Below are 21,955 nucleotides of genomic sequence, written 5' to 3'. Positions count from 1 at the left end.
GGGTCTCCCTTACTGCCATACCCAGTTCCGCCACCAAACATCGGCTAATAAAGTTGTGGCTCGCACCACTGTCAATCAGAACAAGCACCTCTCTTTCTCCTATTCGCCCCTTTAATTTCATCGTTCTCGAAGTAGTCAGGCCCCCCGCCGACAGGGCCGATAATTCCATCCCGGCGATATCCACTTCTGTCTCCGTTTCACCTCCTTCTTCCTCCTCTTCATCCACCATAATCAACATTCGAAGTCCTCGTTCTGGGCATCGATGGCCCGGGCTGAAGGACCTCCGCATCGGAAGCATTTTCCCTCCTCCCTCCTTTTCAAGTACTCCGAATACGGCAAGTTACGCGTACCCCGTTCTCTTCCTTCTCCGGTGGTTCTGGCGGCACCGCTTCCTGGGGTCGTCTCTCTCCTCACAGACCTGACACTCTCAACAGCCCTCCCCCCTCCTCGGTTCTGCGAATCCCTTGTTGGATCAACTCGGGTGACGACGCTCGTCGATCGTCCCCACGAATTCTGAATTTTGAAACCCGATCCTCCTCCCGTCTTTAACGGTGTACACAATTTTTCTACGTCCCTCGCAATCCGCATCGTCGTCATGAGATCTGGGGGATCATGCGGCCTCACGTGGTCGCCTACCTCCTCCCTGAGTCCCGCCATAAAGTATCCAAGGATTTGCTCCTCCGGAATCTGAGTCGGCTGACCCACTAGCACCTCGAAATCCCTGATATAGTCTTCCACTGCTCCTGTCTGCTTGATCGCCGATAGTTTCTCATACACAGTTCCCCTCGTTCCTCCTCCAAATCGAATTCCCAACGCTCGCTTCAACCCTTCCCAAGAATAGTTCTTGGTCTTCTCCCGCCAGAATCGGAACCAGCTTCCGGCGTACCCTTCCATACTAATGAACGCCAGTTGCAACTTCTCCTCCTCTTCCACCTTCTGCACCTCAAAAAACTTCTCTGCCCGACTAATCCAATTCCAGGGTTCGCCCCCTTCGAACACAGGAAGCTCCACCCGCTTCCGCCAATTGGGCATCGTCCCCGTTCGTCCTACTCCTGTTTGTCCTCCATCGCCTCCTGGCTCTCCTCCGTTGTCCTTTACAGACGATTCACTGCCATCCCGACGCTGGCCCCTATTGTCGTTCTTGCGATCCCTTAAGATCGTCAAGATTGCTTGAATATCTTGGCGCATCACCTCGCAGTTTTGCCTCAGCGTTCCCGTTTCATGCCGCAAGAACACTGTCTCCGCTTTCGTTTCTGCTATCGCGACCTCCACCGCTTCAATTTGCCCTTCAACATTCACCACTCTTCCTTCCATTTCCCTCGAATGTCGTCACTCACTTCTAGTAGATCCGGCAGGTCGAACCAATTGTTAAGTTCCTGATTTGGGGAACCTAATCAGGAACTCTTCTCACACAAGCAACAAGGAAAAACAGAAGAGAAAAGAATAGTGTCGTATCTTATTCACAAAGAATTGTATATGCATCAGTGATACAAGAGGCTTAACCCTCCTCCACAGGACTTAACCTGTTAACCAACTAACTGTCAAAAACAATAATATCCCCCTGCCAACTACCCAACTTCTATTTATACTAATACCTCCTCAGCTCCCTTAACTGACTAACCCCTCTAACTCGCCTTCCTATTTCTCCTCTCATATACAATCCACCCCTGTTTACCCTTAGGTCTATCAATACCCTACATGGTCTTGGGTACATAGGACATGCTTTCAAATGGTAAAATGGAAGAAAGGCTGACAGAAAAGAATGAAAGTGAGTAGATCAAGCTACAGCTACAGTTTCTTGATGAGCTATTTTCCATAGATGTGGTCAAACATGTGGAAGCCTCTACTTGAGATCATGATTCTATGCTACTAAATAGTCAAGGTCAACCAAGGGTATCCAGGCTCCTAATTTTCCTAGAATAAACTTTCCAAATAGTGGATCGTTGTGGCCTAGGTGGTCTTAATGCTTATCAATTATATTGCCACAACATAGTTGTGAATAATGATCATACTATTGAATATAATACCAAACAAAACGAAGGTAAAAACATTGTAAAGCACCCAAAACAAGAAAGTATACCATTTTACATTGAACAAGCTATGTAAAACTCCAAAATAACACTAACATTTCAAAATATAGTGACAAAAATAAACTAATGAAGAAAACTATAGAACAATGAATCATACTAAAATTGTTACAAAATTGAGGAAGTACAAACTTATGGGAACAAATAGAAGGGATTATTTCAAGAGTAATGAGTGATTTCAAAATCAAAACGGGATATAAGTAGACTTACAGAATCTCTTCCCAAAGCAGCATAGTGTTGTAAGCCATTACAGGAACCATCCTAAAATTCATCAAAGTAGTGTTGTTAGCAATTTTTAAAAAAAGATACCAGTAAAAGTGATAGGAGACCAGTGTTTAAGAGAGTGTATGTAAGGGCTATCAGTGGACATACAACTATTACCTAATAGTTTATAAATAGGAGGATAAGGGATGGTAGTTGGAAGTTAGAATTGATTCACAAGTTTTAAGAAGAGATCTCTAGAATACCTTATTGTATGTGTAGGTAACATTGACCAATAGACATTTGATGAAAATGTAGGCTCATTTCCTAGTTATTTTCTTCAAAATCTTCCATTCTGCCAATTGAATCCTATCAATCGGTATCCAAGAAGAACAATCCAACAATTTTTTTTATGGTTTGCAAGAACTGAAGATCTAGAGAGAATTTTGTAAAGCGGAGGAATGGACACATGTACCACTTCAACAAATGGAAGATTGGTTGATCCAGAAATTTGGTGAAATGATGGGTAATCGATAAGGGAGTTCTAATCTTGGGGTGAATCGAAATGGGAACTTTAAAATGGGAGGAGAAATGTACAGGCAAAATCAAAACCAGGGAAGCAGCAGTTCATTGAATCCCAAAACAGGAGATTTGGCAACTGAGGAATGACTTAGGAAGGCAGAACTATCCCGTTCTGAAGGAGATGAAGCACCAGGTTGGATAGGGAGAATTAAAAGGTATTTTTGCTTAATGAACCTTAATAAAGAAGAATAGATGCATGCAGTCTAGGTAACCACGGAGGGGAGGCACTTTCCTAGTTACAGTGGTGGGAATCTAGCACAAAGAATCTTAATTGAGGGAGTTTGGAGAAGCAATCATGAAAAGATTTCAGCCCATAATGGTGGAAAACTCGTTCAAATTTTACTTAGAATTAAAATCTAAGATTTAAGTGAGCCCATCAAGGATCTGTAAGCCCTATTCATTGAATGAGACGATGATCTTTGCACTTTTGATTCATGACCATGCTTATATTGTTGAAAGAAGAAGCAACAATCACCAATCTCAGGCATTATAGATATCCTCATTTTCAATAATCTGAAATTGAGAAGCTAGTAATTGATATATTAACTGATATTATAAGACCTAGTCTAAACCCTTATTCCAACCCAATTATAGAAGTAAAGAAGGATGAAAGTTGGCATTTTTGTGTGGAATATAAATAAAGCATTAAACAAGGTAACAATTCCTAATAAATTTCCTATCCCATCTAATTGATGAATTCTTGAATATGTGGGGTGCAGTAATTTTTATCAAGTTGGATCTTAATTACGACAAAATTAGAATGAAGGAGGAGGATATACCTAAAACAACTTTTAGGATGAATGACGATCACTACGAGTATTTGATAATGCATTTTGGCCTAACTAACGCACCTTTTACATTCCAAGCTTTGATGAATGATATTAAACCATACTTAGGAAATTTATGTCAGAATTTTTTAATGATATACTAAAATATAACAAAGATGAGGAAAGTCATGTGACACAATTAAGGAAGGTCTTTCAATTATTACAGAAGAATGAATTGGGGGTAAATAAAAGGAGGTGTGATTTTGGGGTATCAGCTGATCCAAAGAAATTGAAAGAAATGCTAAATTAGGCAATTCCAGAGGTACTAAAAGGGCTGATGATATTATTAGGAATGCACGCTACTATAGGTGCTTTGTAAAAGAGCATGGGGCGATTGCATGGTCTCTTACGGAACTACTCAAGAAAGACCACTTTCTTTGGTCTGATGAGGCTGAAAATGCTTTCAATTAGCTCAAAGTATACAATGACTTCACCGTTTTGGCTGCCAGATTTCTCCAAACCACTTACTGTTGAAACTAACACTTCAAGTACGAGAGTGAGGGAAGTGTTGTTAAACTAAGGAAGACCAGTTTCCTTTTTCATCCAACCGCTATCTCCAAGGGTCCAATAAAAATCTGCTTACGAAAGACAGTTATTGGCCATTGTGATGGCAGTGCAGAAAAAGGGACATTATCTTCTTGGTCAGCATTTTACCATAAAAATAGATCAGAGAGCTTGAAATTTTTTGTTGACTAAAGGGTTATTGGGGAGGATCAATTTGAATGAACTTCCAAATTTCTCGCTTTTGACTTTGAAGTACAGTACAAACTGGGAAGTTTAAATAGAGCAGTCAATGTTCTCTCCAAGCATATGATGTATCATCTTTATCAGGGTTAAATTTGGCTGAATGAGAGGTGTGGGAGAAGGAAATTGAAGCAGATGAAGGAACGAGACTGATTAAACAAGTCACATTGTGGACACAGCCCCTTGCCAATTTCTCCTCTAAAAAAGGATTGTTATTCCACAAAGATCGATTGGTGTTGCCTGAAAAGTTTTCCAGGCATCCTACCATTTTATCAAAATTTCACTCATCACCCCAATTGGCATTCAGGTTGTTAGAACCTACAAGCGAATTTCAATACTTTTTTATTAGGAAGGTACCAAGACTGACATCAAGCACTTTATAGGCAAGTGCAATACTTGACAAAACAAATCATACTGTCCTTTTATCAAAATATTAAACCGAAAGCTGGACACATATGACAATGATTTTCCAATATGAAGAGCCTACCATTGTTGTAGAATTTTTTTTTTTCTATTCTGACTTTTCTTATGGTTGTATGTTACTATTTAGATACCATAATTTCTATTAATGATCTGGCAGAAATTTTCTACGCATCATAAGCCCACAGGGGTGCTTGGAGTTGGTTTAATCACTTATAAAAAAGTAGTCTACAAAGTTAAAACATCTTATCTAAGGCGGGCTTCCAATGAAATACCTGATGAATAGGCAGGTGTGAAAGAACAGAATTTGGTGACGAGCTTCTTAAGCCTTCTGACAGATTAATACAAGCGGCAAGGCACTGGAAAGGATCCTCGGCACCTAACCACCACCGATTTCCATTAATAGGGTTATCAGCAGAGTCAAATATATCATGGAGATGATTCTCTACAAAAGCCAGCCGTTCATCATAAGACAGCTTTTCAATACCACCAGCATATAAATTTGCCAAGTGTATTTTTAGCCAGTGTAGTCCAGACTTTCCTAATGGGCGCCCTTCAGCAAACTCAAGCAATCCTCGACATAGATCACAACTTAAATGGTTCAAATGAGAGTGCATGGGATATGCTCTACCACGGAAGTCAATATTGTGGGGATAATAAAAGCCTTCCTCCTCTTTCATTTTCTGAGCCACCTGTTTCAGATGATATTGTAATTATTATTCAGTAAGTGAAACATGGAATAGAAAATAATTATTGAAAATTTAGTTGAGATTATGAAACTCATGATCAAATGGAACCAACATTCTACAATGGAAGATCAAGACAAGACCATAGGTCACTGATGTAACATATAAAACTGGAATTTTCAATTCTTCAAATCATAAAATAGAGAAGTACTGATAATTGGAGAGGTCTTACAGAAAGCTTGAGTTCCGTGTCACATCTTAGAGAATGTCTCTCTAGATTAATTTTCTCTGCCTTCTTTACACTCCACTTCCATTCCTGAATTTGTTTTAATTCCTCCAAACGTGGCTTCTCTGGTATAGGAACCTACAAGTCAATTTAAAATATATATATATATATATATATATATATATATATATATATATGTATATATATATATATGTATGTATATATATATATATGTATATAGGTCAGACAAATTACATAGAATAGGAATGCTGAAAACTCGTCATACTTCAAGCATTTGGTGAAAAAGGGAGGAAACATACAGGTGAATATATTTAATTAGTTTATGTTAAACTTCCTTTCATTTATTTATCTTTTCCGTCTAATTTTTAAAATAAATTGAAAAACAGAAAAAATACCTATAAAGACATCTCTAAAAACAGAAATACATACTGTTTATGCTTACATCTTTCCGATCTATCAAACCTGCAATGTTACCTCCTGCAGCCCAGAGGTACTCCACAACACCAAGTACTCTTCCATTTACTCGCCATTTGGTGTTGCCAAGTGTATCCAGGGCCTACAAAAATTTGTCATTAAAAAAAAATAAATAGGTTAAGCTTATACACCAGGAGCATGGTATCAAAATAAGACTAAAGAAGAAAGTGTTGAAAAGAATCGTGCCTTTGTACAAGGAAAATTAAAAAGAATGATACCCAAATAAGATTTTAAGATATAAATTAACTGCTCAATCCAAAGCACCTTTAAACGTAGGAGACTACAAAAATTGAAAGTTAAAGGAAATTAACAATAGTATTTCATAAAAAAATTGGAACCGCTCATTTGGAATATTGCCATGTTACTTTTATAAAAAGAAAATGTTATCTAAATATTGTGTCAAATGTGAACCATAGTATGTATTATGCCAATTTATAGAATAAAATTCAATGGGAAGGAGGGTAGTCTAAAAAAAGGTGAGTTTAGAAGTAATATACACTTGAAGTTGAGGATAAAAACAATGGTAGCCCTTAGGCACGAGTAACCAAGAAAAATACACTTCAGATATTTGGCAGAAAGTTCATCTTTACCTCGACTAAGGTCATGGAAACATGTGCAACCAAAGATATGAAGAGATATAGAGTAAAGACCTCTAGTTGAATATAAGAGAGAATGCATAACCTAATTATTAAGGGTAAAGGAAAGCATGCAGTAAATAACAGGTTATGAGAATCACATCACCCTAGAAGCAAAGATGAACATTGTGGCAACGAAAGATATGGGTAATTTCAACCGAGTGTCAATTCCTTCTTTCGATGATACCATTCTGTTGTGTTATGTGAGAACAAGATGTTTGATGAAGAATACTATGATACTCAAAATAGACTGAAACTAGCAAGACATATTCACAAGCATTGTGAATGCATAAAATTTTAATAGAATTGCCAAATTGATTTTGAATTTCAATTGAGAAACTTTGGAATTCAGAAAAATCATCAAAACGATTTTTCACTAAGAATAACCTGGTACATCAAGAAAAATCATCAATAAAAGTAATAAAAACCCTAAGTTGAAATAACACAACTACGACCCAAATATCTTAATGAACCAAGACAAAAGGAAAGGAAACAATTTTATTAACTTGAGCATCATAGGTATGATGAGTGTGTTTTCCTAACTAGCAAACTTGCATTGAAAGATTGAATTGTGAGAAAAACTTACAACCATAAGATAAATTTTGGTAATACTAGGATGGCCTAAGTGTCTATGCTCAAGAGATTGAGACACAATGGAAATACAAGAAATTGATTGTGACAGATAGTATAATCCTCAAGACTCATGTCGTACTCTAGTTGTGTGTCCAGTATGCTAATCCTAAACAAGAACAAAAACAAAGTGAACAAATAAATTTTGGGTGCTATTGAGCTTACTTATGGAGATTAAATCAAAAAGGATGCCTAGGAATATAAAGCTCAAAATCATGGAAGTGGTTGTGTTCAACCAATGTTATGAATTTTATTTGAGTCTTCTACCATGGTAGCAACAGGTAAAGAATCCAAATAAGATAGATCATAGAAAAGGGAATTGTTACCAAACATACAATCAAATGCATTAGAGTCAAGCATCTAAGGTCCAAGGGAGGAAGACTAAGAAACAAAGGCTACAGGATTACTAGATTGAGCAACTGTGGCAACAGGTTGTCTATGTTACATGGCTGCCTTGTATTGGAGATACTCATGGTAAGGATCAACAAAAATTGAGAGACCACCAAATGCTCCTGGATAAATGACTTGAGAAAAATTAGTGATCTTGAGTTGATGTCATGCCTTTATATGTCAATCTACCTCAATATGGCCATATAGTTGACAAAAGTTGCAATGACAATGTCGGCCACAATTTCCACTTCGTCCACCAGGTAAGTAAAGTGGGAATAAAAGGCAAACGAATTGAAAGTTCAAGAGATTGCCCAAACATGTGAGAAACTGCTAAGCGAACTAATTGTTGACTAACATTATCATAAGATGGAACAACAATGTAAGATAATATTTGATTGTAAACAAAATCAAATTCAGGAGGAAGTTCAGCAATAGACCGAACTATAAAAAAATTTCCATGATGTTGAGATGTTTGCCGCATCATTAGTGAAAGGAATCACTAGATCAAAATCAGAAATTAATCAATGGAGCTTACCAAGAAAGCTTGTATATCATGGTTTTCCAGCTTTATAGAAACAAGGTTGGAGATAACGTTGTTAGTCGATAGCATCATTGGAGTAAACTCTCTTGGCTTTATTCCAGACATCATAATAGATAGTAAAATCTTGGTTTTGGGCTGCAATTTAACATCAATGGAGAGCTAGAGAACACTACACAGAGTTACCCAAAGCTACCGTCTAATTTGTTTAGTGATAGGAATATCTTTGGCCTGTTTGGTCAAGTGGTTGTCATGACCTTGACCCAAGAACCACAACTTGACAGCAGCAGCCCAAGAGCTGCAGTTGCTTATCCTGGTCATTTTTTCACATGGAATCAGCAAAACAATGGTAAAAGACACTGCAAAACGGTACTTTAAAGGGAACTGTTGGAAGTCATGGGAACGAACCTAAAAGGGACACCTAAGTGTGACTAGGTATGAGGAAGGAGGCAGAAGGCGTATAGTATATTACAGGCACGTGCAACACACGCCTGGAAGAAGCTGCTTGTGTGGGTATGTGAGACACTGGAATGGAGTGATGAAAAAAGCTTGGTGGCTGCCAACGGAGGGTGATTCTGGTTGCTAATAGTCACCAAAGGAAAATAACACTAGGTGATGGAGGGAAAGGGCACACAGTGGCTGTGGGTAGAGTTCACCCAAGAAAAAAGAAAAGAAAAGAAAAGAAAAAATAGGAGCCTTCTGCAGATCAAAAACCTAAACTACTGGGTACCACAATATTAAAAAAATGTTATGAGTGTTGTGTGACAAATGCAGACAACATGGTATGTATTTATATCAATTTAAAAAATGAAATACAATAAATTCTTACATGATAATCAGGAATCAATGATTAATTTCCTATAATTTGTAACAGCTAATGCCTAATTACCTTCTAAGAACTTTCATGGTAATGAAAAAGGGAAATAAAAATTTATATAAAGTACCTCAAAAACTTTTCGCACTTGTTTCCTCCCAACATTCTTCATTACATCTTGCTGCTTCTTGGATCCATGAGTGCGCATGATATAAGATGTCAGGAACAAATAGCCACCATTTTCATACCTGGAAAGACTGTGGTCAGATACTAGACATGCAGTCTTATGAAAGGAGAGAGAAGCGCCTAAGAATTTAAGGTTGTAAAGATGATGTAAAATTGCTTCTAAAAAGAAATGGCCATAAGTTGTTAAGTTCGCTGTTCAATTCAAATTTGTTATTCTCAATTGAGACCTAATGAAAAGATTAAAAAATACACATATTGCTAATGGATTAAACCATACAAAGGATGAGTGAATATATAGATACAAGAACCCAAAAATAAGGGGGGAATGAAATAAATCTATCCTAATTAAAATTGTACAACGAATTTCCTATAAATAGGCTAATTTCATAAATACAAATCAAATTATAATCTCAAATACTTCCTATGAAAACATAATATCTAATGTGGACCATCTGTGTTACATATAAAAGAAGAGGAAGTAAAATGTTCGAAGCAAGAAGCAAAAGCCATAGAAGTTTTGAAGATAGTTTTTGCTCTTCGTAAGTTCCAAACATTGAAGATGGCAAGCTAGCCCAGGACCTAGATGATAGTGATTAGAGAGTAAATCCTAAAATCCTGGAAAACAAGATTCTATTATACAATTGATTAGAATCTTGAATTAATTGATTATGTAATGTAATCTTGAATTTCAAGGAAAACATGCTGCTTGGAATGATAGATTACAAAACAATCATAAACAGTTACAAGCAAGAAAATCAGTTACAAAGGTAAAACCATGAACAATGGTAATCAATTGCATAAGGTAAAACGTAACTCAGTTAAGTATATGAGCTCTAAGTTGTAATTGGTTACAAGCGAGATAATTTCACACAAGGAAAATATTTTTAAGTCAGAATTAAGGTGTTCTCTATTGTAATTGATTACATAATCTTAGAATAGTTTCTGGAAAACTGGTATGAACATTAAGAACAATGTAACCAATTACATCTGTCAACGTATGATCTCATAAATAAATGTTAGTTCTACCACACATGATACACAAGTCGATCCATAATTACACTTGGAAAAGAGAGATAGAATGTTTGGAGAGATTAGATAGATGTGCATGCTTCTGTAGATTTAATCCTTCCTATTTTTACTTACAAATTTGTGTAAAGAGTTGGGAGCCGAATTTTGTGTTCCAGCTAAGTGGATTGTGTTCTTGAGATAGGTAGTCTCAAGGGGTACTAGATAAGGTGTCTAAGGGTGTGTTCTTTTGGGTGTATTTGGGAGAGATGATTTGGGGAAGATGATTTGAATGGATTTGAGTGGATTTGAGGGTAATTTTTTAGTTGTTTTTTTGAGTGGATTTGTGGTTAGTTGAGAGTGGATTTGGAAGTAAAGTTTGTGAGAATTAGTGTAGGATTTGATTGATATGATAGATTTTAAAAATTAGTTTAATTGGTAGAAAATAAAGATGACCAAAATGCCCCTAGTTATAAAAGTATTATAAAATGTTATTTTGTAATGTTATATTTAATTGTAGAGATGTTTATAATGAGAAAAAAATTATGAATAATTTATAAAATTAATGTTTAAAAATTATAAAAGTTATAATGTAGTAAAATAAATGTATTTTAAAATGTAGTATTAAATTGTAATATAATTTAATTCGAATATGGAGAAGCCACTGTGCAACGCAATAGGCATTGGAATAAGCTGTAACCGGTTATGTGATCCTGTAACCGGTTACGTGAACCTGTAACAGGTTACGTGAATCTGTAACAGGTTACGTGAACCTCTAACCGAATACGCCATTAAGGCAAATTCTTCATGAAGTTGTAACCGATTACGCCTCCGTGTAACCGAATACGTGCAGGGCATATCAGTCTTTCTATGTCATTTCATCGCAAATCCGCGCACCTAAGGCGAGATGACTTGAATAGTGTATTCTAACAAATCAGCGCTTTTACATCCGACCAAATCCTCGCAAATCGGCTCAAAAGAACAACGTTGTTCTTCTAAATCAATTCTCGCTAATGCACGTGAACAGAGAAATCAGTCCAAACGAACACAGCCTAAGTGATTTGGTTGGAGTGGATCAGGTTGTTACTGTACACATAATATTAATTATAGTGGAATCCTACAATCAAGTGTTGATTGTTCAAGACTGGTGTAGTTTAAGAGTTGAAATTGAATCAGTATAAAAAGGGTTGTGTGGTCTATTTTGTCCAATATTTTTCATTTTTTTAATCTTTATTCGATTAACTGGAGATTTGCTTAAATTCTTGAAGAGATCATTAAAGGTTCCTTCACTACTCAGTTCAAACTTGTAAATCAATTCATTTGAGAAATAAAGGACGTTTTACAAAGTTTTCCCTTTTCAAAAAGATCTAGGGGTATAAGTTTTTCAAGTTTAAAATACCACCAATTCAAATCCCATTCTTGAAGACATTTATATTCATTTACTGTACACTAGATATAACAATTCCTGTCTTTTACTTAGCTACCTATAGAAGTACCACAACCAACCTAGATTTTTTGTTTGGAAATGATACAGTCCGTATTCTTTCAGTTTAGCACTCCTGTTATGATCATGGCATGTAATGACTATATGAACATAAACAACCAAATAAAAATAGTTTAAAGGAGCACACTTAAAAATGGAGTAGTCAACTGCACTCCAAATCAGGGGAAAATGCTAGATAACTGTACTAAATTTTATAAAGCATGCTTGAGGGGACTATTTGAGACTATATAAAACCTTGTAAAGAGAATGTACATCCATGTGATTTCCCTGGGCAACAAAACCATTTGGCTGTTCCATTACCTCTTCTAAGTTTCCATTAATACAGGTCATTTTCATATCTAGCTGGTACAATTATCAATGTCACATGGCTTCCATAGAAAGAAAGAAATTAATACAGGTCATTTTAGCCACATGGAGTATCATTATAGTCAAGGGCAAACATGTGGGTATAGCTTTTAGCCACCAAATGAGCTATCATCCTATCAATTACCCTGTCTAGACCAACTTTTACAACATAGACCCAGTGTCATCAAACGGTACAATCTCCAGGAGGAGAATGAATAAGGGTCCACATTTGGCTGGAGCCTAAAATTGTCATCTAATCAATCATAGTCTATTGCCAATCTGGATGCGAACGAGCAGCAGAGACTTAGGAGTAGTGACATAAGAAAGAATGAAGACACAGGTATAGTGCAGAGGAGAAAAATAGTGATAAACTAGGGAAATTATAAATAGAAGAGAAATGGATACCTTTATAAACTGGAATGCAGATCTGTTAATAACTCCAGAAAATCCATAGTAGAAGGTTGGGACAAAAGACAACTCAACTGAGCTTTCGCAGGAGATATGTCAACAAAGACATTACACAAACGACACTCATGAGTTATCAAGGGACAAGGAGTAGGATTGCCTTTATGAATATAATGGAGTTGACCTATCCGGGACAGAAGTAGATGGACAATTGAGGTGAGTCAAAGAATAAGTAGTGCTTGAGAAGCAGGAAAGGAATACCTTCAAAGAAATTGATAATTTCTAACGTGTAAAAATGATGTGCAGAAGGACAGTGACATTGATACCTCTAAACTCTAGAATAGTCAAGGAAAACATGTTTCACAACACAAGCAAAATAGTTTGTCAAGTCTTGGACTAAGATCAAGAACAGAGCAAGTGGAGCCAAAATCCTGAGGAGGAATACAAACCATGGATTCATCAGAAAACAATACAGAATGAAGCACCTTGTCTTGATTAGTGGAAGATAGCATTTCACTTATAAAAAGTGAAATAAGGACAATATTTCCCCAAAACTTCAAAGGCGAAATAGTACTCATAAGTAAAGTACATGCAATTTCCATAATATAACTGTTTATATTAATAATACCATTTTATTGAGTATAAGGACAAAAACACAAGTATTAATCCACTATTGACCATAAAAGAAATACAAGGAGTTGAAGAATACTTTTTTTTGCATTATCACTACGTAGAATATAAATAGAACAATCAAACTAATTTAGAATTATTTTAAAGAGTTTTTTAGTTACACCATATAATTTTGATAAAAATCCACATGTATATGGAAAACTCACCAATAATGGTTACAAAAAACCCATCCTAGAACAAGTGACAACCTTGACATCGTACATTAGAGTGAATAACAGCAAAAGGAGCATAATTTGTGACTAGACACTGCAAGGATACCAAGAAAAAAAAATGTTTTTCAAGCTGACAAGATTCACACTCTAAGTACTACAAATAAGATTAATGAGGAACCCTTTCTTTAAATTTTTAAGATTATGGCTCAACCAACAACAAAGAAGATTAGGAGACCTTGTACTGGTGCATGCAACCGAGGATTAAGACTGGAGGTAATAAATCCCACGTGATTCATATCATGTACCAATTGTCACCTTATATTCCTATTCTATATAAAAATAGAATCAGAAGAAAAGTTTATAAAATAATTTTGACTACGAGTTGGAGGACTAACAGAAATCAAATTAAAAACGTAATTAGAGACAAGAACATAATCAGGAGATAAAGATGGAAGAGTGACTGACCATTGCCACTAGCTTTACCTTTTGACACACCTACAAAGTAATGTGATGAGGAGTTTTAAGTTGGGATGATTTAGAGTTAAGAAAAGGATTACCAAGTACATGATTAGAAGCACAAGAATCCATAATCAAGTGGTCAACAAACGAGGATTGAGAGAGACAGCATAGAATTACGAGTATAAGCCACTGTGGCTAAAGATGATGCCCTGAAGTGCAAAAACTCCTTGTACTCATCATTGGATAACATATTATGCTGTGTTCTTAGGCTCAAAGTCCACCTCTCTCCAGCTTTGAGAAGGGTTTAAACATGGCAATAACTCAAGCCAAGTCTCATTAGATCTAAGGAATGCAGATATTTCAACATGAAATACTAGTATAAGCCATTCCACGTGCCATACCCTTTCCACTCTTTTGGAGGTACTAGCATTGGCATGTAAGGCATTAACATATGCTTAACCTGCACAAAACAAATGCATAGATTAATATAAAAAAAAAAAAAAAAACAGATTAAGATAAGGTATTGTTATCCTCTCCTTTGGGAAAGAATAAGCCCTTACTAACATTAAAAGAAAACAGATTTACAAATAACAAACAGAAGAACATGTTAGAAGAAATGTGAATGTTCAATGATTTCAAAAAAAAAAAAAAAAACTTCACGCTTTTATCTAGTATCAAGAAAAGATAAAGTCCTTTAAAGCACAAAAATCTCTTCACCATGAAGTTTACACAAAGCAATTAGAATCCAGGTGTTAAGGCCCTTCTGTACCTCCACCTGAATACAAGTTCTTTAGGGGAAGGAGAGTAATAAGAAGTTCAAAACCTAATTTACAGCAGGATAATGCAATACTGTTATACACAATTATTAATTTGCTTTGCTTTCACGCTCAGTAAAATGAAAACCTTTACAACTCAGTAGGGACAAATTCAACTTCAAGTTATTGTTTAAGCAGATCAGGAGGGTGGGGGATAGATGTCTCAACTTACAGATTTATCCATCCCAGCAAGGATTAAGGGATCACATTCTATAACACCATAATTCTTCAAAAAATTTTGCCTACAAATATCAAACAGATATTCAAAATATAACAATAAAAACACACGGGTTAAATGAAGTCACTTTGATCAAATCATTAAACACCTATCTTTGGAGATATTTTGTTGTTCACACTCTAAAAGATCTATAATTGACATACACATGAAATATGAGTCCCTCTTCAAAATGTGAGATTTTTATCCTCTCATTTTCTTTAAGTAAAGAAACAATCATACTTCATCACAATACCTTATAATTTCTGCTCGTCAATGAGAATCCTAAACTAATAATTATTGATTAAAAGCATCATAATATTCAAGCAAACAGCCAATCGCTACTTCCTCTAATCTGATAGTGCAATTCAGTTACTAAGGATTAAACTATTAAACCAATCATTATATTGATTTAATTTCTTTAGAAAAGGGTGAAGCCTCACTCTGGATTCTTTGATATAACTTTAAATCTATGCCTGAATGCTGGTTGAATATCAGGTGGAGTGTCAGCAGACTGATTAACTGGAGAGTGTACAAATGCAGTTTGAATTAATAAATATATTAATCGACTTCCCAGCTGCAGAGATTCATAGAGTGCACTTATTAGTTCCAATTAAAACAATAAAGTCAAAGATAATTACACTCAAACATTAAAACAAACCTTAGCCTGGGTATCACGCCCCCAAGGGCCACATTCGTCCTCTTTCAATAGCATCTGAACCTGTTTAAGTCTTCTTCTTTTAATCAAGCCATTTACATGTTTCCTTAATTTTTGTGTATCATTATCCGTACAGTCTTCACGAACAACCTCTGTTTTCTTACTCTTGCGTGTTCTAGTCTTTTCCAGGAAGTTATGAATCCTAACCTATAGTACAATCAATAAGATAGCCAAAACAAATATGTGATTTATAACCAAAGTGAACAAGTAGAAAGAGTGCAATTCTTATCTCACTTCGCTATTAATGCTAGATTACAGCAACAACAACCAATAAAAGTGACACGACCAAAGAAGGAAACTTCAATGAAACAGAACTCCCACTAGTACCTTCCCTCCCCCAACAGTAAAATTGGATGTGAGAATTCCTTGACAAAGAGCCCCCTGGACTAGATACAATCTAAAAGGAGTAATTAAAGGATTGAACCTCAGTCAGTATAACATATTATTAATAGAATGTTTGGATTTCTGGTGGGAAAGAGATACACATGCTTTCCTTTAGCAACCCAAACAAAGGGTTAAGTATTGGATCATCAGAACAACTCATTTCACTTTTATTCCCAATGCCAGAAACTTCAAGTGAAAACAGTAACAAAAAGTCACAAAACACACTATCAGACTAAGGGTCCAGCAAACTTTACTGAAAACGTGAGTGCAAGGTACCATGCAAAATGCAACAGCAAAAAGCAAAAGGTTGTAAACGTGCCAATTGGCCATTCGGAAGTCCCTCACCACATATCATTTCACTATTATGCCCTAACAACAATAACAAAGCCTTATTATCTCACTAGGTGACAAAACAAATCAACACACTAAAATAAACCCAAATAAATTAAATTTTAATAAGTCAAAAACAAAACTCTTTAGGGTCCCTCAAAACTTACACGTGGACCACAAAACCAGCAGAAACAAAGATCCTGTTCGGGTGGTGGTGAGCTTTTTTGGCTTTTGGATACAATGTTCAAAGCCAAAACATGTTCTGCAAAAATGATGTTGAAATGATTAAATTTTGAATGTTTATTGAAAGATCTAAGGAGTCTTCTCAAATACTATTACTTGAAAAACAGCTTCCTACAGCTTATAGTAGTACACTTAATATCCTACTAACAACACTGTCTATAATCTATAACAGGATTCTTTCTTTAACTGTACACATTTTATATTTTTATTCTAACGTTAAATATACTTTAAAATTAAAAGAAAATAAAGGAAAAAAGAAGAATGGAAATAAACTATCTAAATGATAAAAGTAACTCCACACACTTCAACATCACAACACATTACAAATCATCAAAACATCATAACACATTACACATTTCATATTTCTATCTTACCTTTAGTTATATTTTAAAATTACAAATAAACAGAAACAAACTATTCAAATGCTACAAGTAACTCACGCACACTTCAACAGTAGAAAACATTACAAATCACACATATCTTTTATAATCACCCAGTATTTTGTATTATTTTTTATGTAACAACCGTTATTAATATTTTTTTTTTCTTATAACATATAGATTGTATGTTTGACATTAGTAGCCATAAAATTCATTTTAAAATCTTGTAAGTTCTTATGATAAAATCCATTAAAATATTAACTACAAAATATTGATTATAACAGTCATTCAAAAAAATTCTTATAAATAGTTGCATTTTTACATAAAAATACTAAAAAGAAATGCCAAAATAGTCTTTTAAAAAATTCAAATCTCAATCCAATACATTCTTTACCACTTTCTTGGCCAGAAATAACACCTGCCTTCAATTGATAAACCAATAAAGAGGAAGTTGACATATGACGTACCTCCTGTTCCACTGCCATACCAATCTGAACAGCAGCATCCACAAGGAGAACACAACCCGCATGATGATACTCCATACTCAGCAAACCCATCAGCTTGTGCATGACAATTACAGCCATTTTTGCCGCAGGCAATGAATCAATGTGGGGTGCAAATGCCGCTTTGTGCTTCTTCGACCTTTTTGACTTCTGCTCTGCCTCTATAGCCTCTTTGAGAGGATCAAACCACCCCAAGAATAAAGCCTTCACGTGAGGCAAATTGGGAATCAGATTCTTCTCACGCATTTCTCTCTCTAGCTCTCTGTACTCCTCCACCATACTCTCCAACGCTTCAGTCTCCATTTGAATCTGCCTCCTCCTCAGTAAATTGTGCTTCTCCTCCTCCTCAATGTCATTCATCAACAAGTCGTTCAAAATCCAAGGTGAGTCTTGGATGAATACCCTCTGGGGTGGGTCCGGGGCCTCGGTCTGATGAAACCCATTAACCGGTTTGTGACAATTTTCGATGTCTTGGACGAAATTGTGTCGGAATGAATCAAAGAGAATATGAAACTGAGATCTTGAGGGTTTGATTGTTACTGGAATAAGAGAGGAAGGAAAAGAAGAGGAAATGGAGGTTGGGAAGAAGAGAAAGTGATGAAGAGATTGAGATTTTGTTGGTGGGATTCCCCTGTGAGGGATTGGGGTGGGAAAGAAAGTTGCAAATTCCATTGAAAGCAATGCGTGGACAGTGCAGACATTGGAATGTGAATAACATCAAACCTTTCTTAAACCCCTCCCTGTTTTTATTGTGTTTTATTTTTATTCTTTTTTACATTTTTTAGATTTTGTTTTGTTTTCTTTGAATACAATGTAGTTAACTTGTATGATAAGTTATTAAAATTTATAGAACTCATAAATAATGCATTTATAACACTGTGATATTAAATGAAATTTGTTATCATAGCTAACAATTCTTTAACTAACTTTATTATTAAATAAAATAAATATATTTATATTTTATATTTTCAAGATCATATCTACTAAAAGATCGTATTTCTTTATTTTATTTCAATATTTATTAAATACTTCATATTTTCTCACGATGTCTTCCTGTTAATAGTTATAAGAATTATTATATTTTTATATTTTAAAGTTATGTAATAATTTTATAATATCTCTAATTAGAGTGAATAATGGAAAAAATTTATACGAGAAATCCCCATTGTCGTTTACTTTATAGAATATATATTAAGATAATTAATTAAAGTATTTTTAAAAAATATGGCATCACTCTTTATTCACAATAATTATACCTGTAATGGATAATTATTGTAATAAATTATACCTGTAATAAATATTTTCTACAAATTAAAATGAATAAAATATAGCCTAATCTATGTTTGTATCAATCATATATTATCAAATAAGTTTTTGTTTTGCTACATAAACAGATTTTCGAGTCATTTTCATTTCTTTCTAATCTACAAATTCCAATGAATAAAATATAGCCTAATCTTCATCTTTGTTTTGCTTTCTAATTATGATAACATTTTAATTTATTATCACAAATAAGTTATTAGAAATATCAGTATAATCTAAAATAACAAGTATACCCGTGTGAAGAGTGCTTGACCTTTTTGTGGAACGAAAAGTTTAAAGTCAAATATTTGAACTATTATGTCTTTGAATAAAAGGAAAAAATATATATATTTAGATTACTTTTTAAAGGAAAGTACCAACTTTAAAAATGATAACTCAAATTTTTTTATTTATTTTATAAAATTAATGATGACATGTTGATCTTCATACGTTAACTCTGAGATTATATGTTGTTTAAAATAAAAAGAATTAGTGTGAGAATATTTATCTTTCGTAGCTTCTTGCTTTCTTTTTTTTCGAGTTTCTTTAGCAATTGTAATGACTTGTAAGATCATCATTTCTTTTTGTAAGAAGTGTGTTTTGAACTCTTTCAAGTGATAATATGAGTTTTCCTTTTTCTATCACCAACGAGGAGTCCACCATAAGGGTGGTGACAATTTCTTCGTCACTCTCCAACTTCATTCAAAGTTTGTGTACATTAAATATTAAATGAATCTTGAAGTTTTATTTATTTTCTCTAAGTTTGAATATCGCTTGATTTACATATAATTTTTGTTATGTTTTCCATTATTTTATTTATCTTACATTATCACAAAAATGACTTTTAACATCTGTTATTTTTGATATTTAACATCAAAATAAACTTTGACGTCTTAGTTAAAAACGTTAAATTGACAGTATTGAAAACAAACGTCATCATAAAGATGAATAGGTAGGAAAGCAAATGACAAGAGATTTTTATCCTGAACTTTTAGTCTCAGATGTGGAAGATTAATCATGTGAGTAGTAGGGTAATAACCCCTATAATTATGACTCTGTAAAATATAAATATTAGTACAAGTACATACTAATATTGAATACACATGTCAAAGCATGTATTTAGATAATTGAATCTATAGTGAATTGAATATATTTTTATGAGTTGTAAAAACAGTTACTTACCTATTGTCTTTTGTGTTAGTTTTTTTATGTGTTATCCGTTTTTCGACAATATTAATGTAAGCAAATGAATAATATGTATTAAAATATATTTGGTGGAAGATGATGATTCTTTGTAGAATCTTTTGGTTGTCTAGTAATTAATTTAGCTATTTTACATATATTTATTATTATAATTACTTTCTTCTAAATAATTATATTAATATTATATTTATAAATTAAGACAAATTTATTTTATTTTATTAATTTTATATTTGTTTTATTAGTGATAAACTGTACACAAAGATCCTCTCGTCGAATAAATATCAGAGTAAGAGCTGTTAACCATGTTATTCAATCGTAATTTGTCGAATTTCTCAAACAATACAAGTATGTATAATTTGCAAATGTTAACATTTAAAACAGACTTTATATATTTTATTTATTATTTATTTGAAAATAGATCATGGCATGATCATATATTGAAAACATAGGACGGTAAAATAATTATATTAGTTTGGTAGAGTTCCTCATGTAATTAAATATGCAAGTGTTTGAAAAAAGAAAAAAAATGTATGAAAAAAAACACGTGGTGTAGTTGCGCTATTTTTACTAACATCATATATTAACAGATTCAAATGGATCACATTGTATTGCTATTTTTGCTGTTACTTTCTTTGTTACTTTTGACCATTCCATTCACAATTTTTCTCTTTTCCTTATCAAATGTTTATATGCATTCAAGTAAAATTACTTTTCTTAAAATATAATTATTTTTATATATACCAATTTTCAACATGAACTTAAAATCTATATAAATTTATTTACATTATTTTGAAGTAATCACCATTACCTATGTTTAGAAACCAACTTTTGATAAATATATCAAATTTTACTCAATTTTTGGATGAACTACATTACTCTGAATCCAAATATTGGAATACTGGTGTACTTTGTTCACACAAAAATTAATAATAATAATAATAATTCTTGAAATTTTCTATCGTGTTTTTATAACCATTTCAAAATATACTTATAGAAAAAGAAAGTAAAAAACAAGTTTATTTATAGTCTAAAATTAATTTATTCATAAGGTAAAATAAGCATGAAAGTCAGAGTAAAAGAACACGCAAAGAAATATTAATAGTAGATTATTACACAACTAGGGACTCTCTTTTTGCAATTTAAAAAATACAATTTGATGAATGTTTTTGAAGTAGCATAATGATGGGTTTCCTCCACCCAGTTTATAGCTTTTGGATTTTTTTATATTTGGTTTGAATCCTTGTGAAGCATGTGCATCTTCAATTTAACCTGTTTCAATACCTTTTTTCAATATTGATCCATGGTAATGTTATAAAATTCGAACTAGTTATTATAATATATTAGTACTTAAAACACATTATTTTAAATAATAAAATATATGTGTAAGATATAGTACGAAAATTCTTATATCAATAAATTAAGAAGTTTAATTTATAATTTATATTAAAAATTAAACTATAAAATATATTTTTTCATGAATTTCATTAAAAAATCAAAATTGGAGTAGTGATTATGTCAAGTTTCAAATCATTCGGAGACTTTAACTTTTTAATATTAATCAGACACACGATCGGTTCCATTCATTTAAGTATTTTTATTTCGTTACACCTTGATATTTTATTTCTTAGCTTTTGCACTGTATTACAAATATCTTGTAATATTTATAAGGAAAATTTTTCAAATACATCTCTCGATTTTCATATCCTTCTTAATATCTAATAAAAAAATGTTTATTTTTTTACTTTTGTTATCGATTTATTTTAAATTATTTTATATTTTGAAGTAAAGTTATTATTTTGTCAGTGTTTAATAGAAAACGGGATGTTTATGTATTACTACCCA

At 33.7% G+C, this 21,955-nt stretch overlaps 1 protein-coding gene across 6 annotated transcripts in view; it reads right to left on the bottom strand.

Annotated features, from left to right (window-relative positions):
- LOC108343354 (DNA-directed RNA polymerase 3B, chloroplastic) overlaps positions 1-18,356 on the bottom strand; it is a 41,719-nt gene extending 23,363 nt beyond the window's left edge. For 3 of the 6 annotated variants that reach the window (XR_008247821.1, XR_008247823.1, XR_008247824.1), the window contains exons 1-10: positions 17,573-18,356; positions 15,712-15,915; positions 15,494-15,627; positions 15,009-15,078; positions 14,423-14,481; positions 9,406-9,523; positions 6,237-6,350; positions 5,780-5,911; positions 5,137-5,553; positions 2,298-2,348 (exon numbers count right to left, since the gene is read on the bottom strand). Coding sequence is in view for 3 of the 6 variants with exons in the window: in XM_052874888.1 (XP_052730848.1) it covers positions 2,298-2,348; positions 5,137-5,553; positions 5,780-5,898; positions 6,224-6,350; positions 9,406-9,523; positions 14,423-14,481; positions 15,009-15,078; positions 15,494-15,627; positions 15,712-15,915; positions 17,573-18,280 (2,007 nt within the window). In the remaining 3 variants the exon portion in view is untranslated. Of the gene's footprint in view, positions 1-2,297; positions 2,349-5,136; positions 5,554-5,779; positions 5,912-6,223; positions 6,351-9,405; positions 9,524-14,422; positions 14,482-15,008; positions 15,079-15,493; positions 15,628-15,711; positions 15,916-17,572 lie in introns of all 6 variants that reach the window. The other 3 variants (XM_052874888.1, XM_017581588.2, XM_052874896.1) reach the window with 3 other exon arrangements.
- Between the last annotated feature and the right edge of the window lie 3,599 nt (positions 18,357-21,955).

Source organism: Vigna angularis, chromosome 1 (assembly GCF_016808095.1).
Source record: "Vigna angularis cultivar LongXiaoDou No.4 chromosome 1, ASM1680809v1, whole genome shotgun sequence".
Taxonomy (NCBI): domain Eukaryota; kingdom Viridiplantae; phylum Streptophyta; class Magnoliopsida; order Fabales; family Fabaceae; genus Vigna; species Vigna angularis.
Note: the sequence above shows the minus strand (reverse complement) of the source record. Positions and strands in the feature narration are given on the sequence as shown.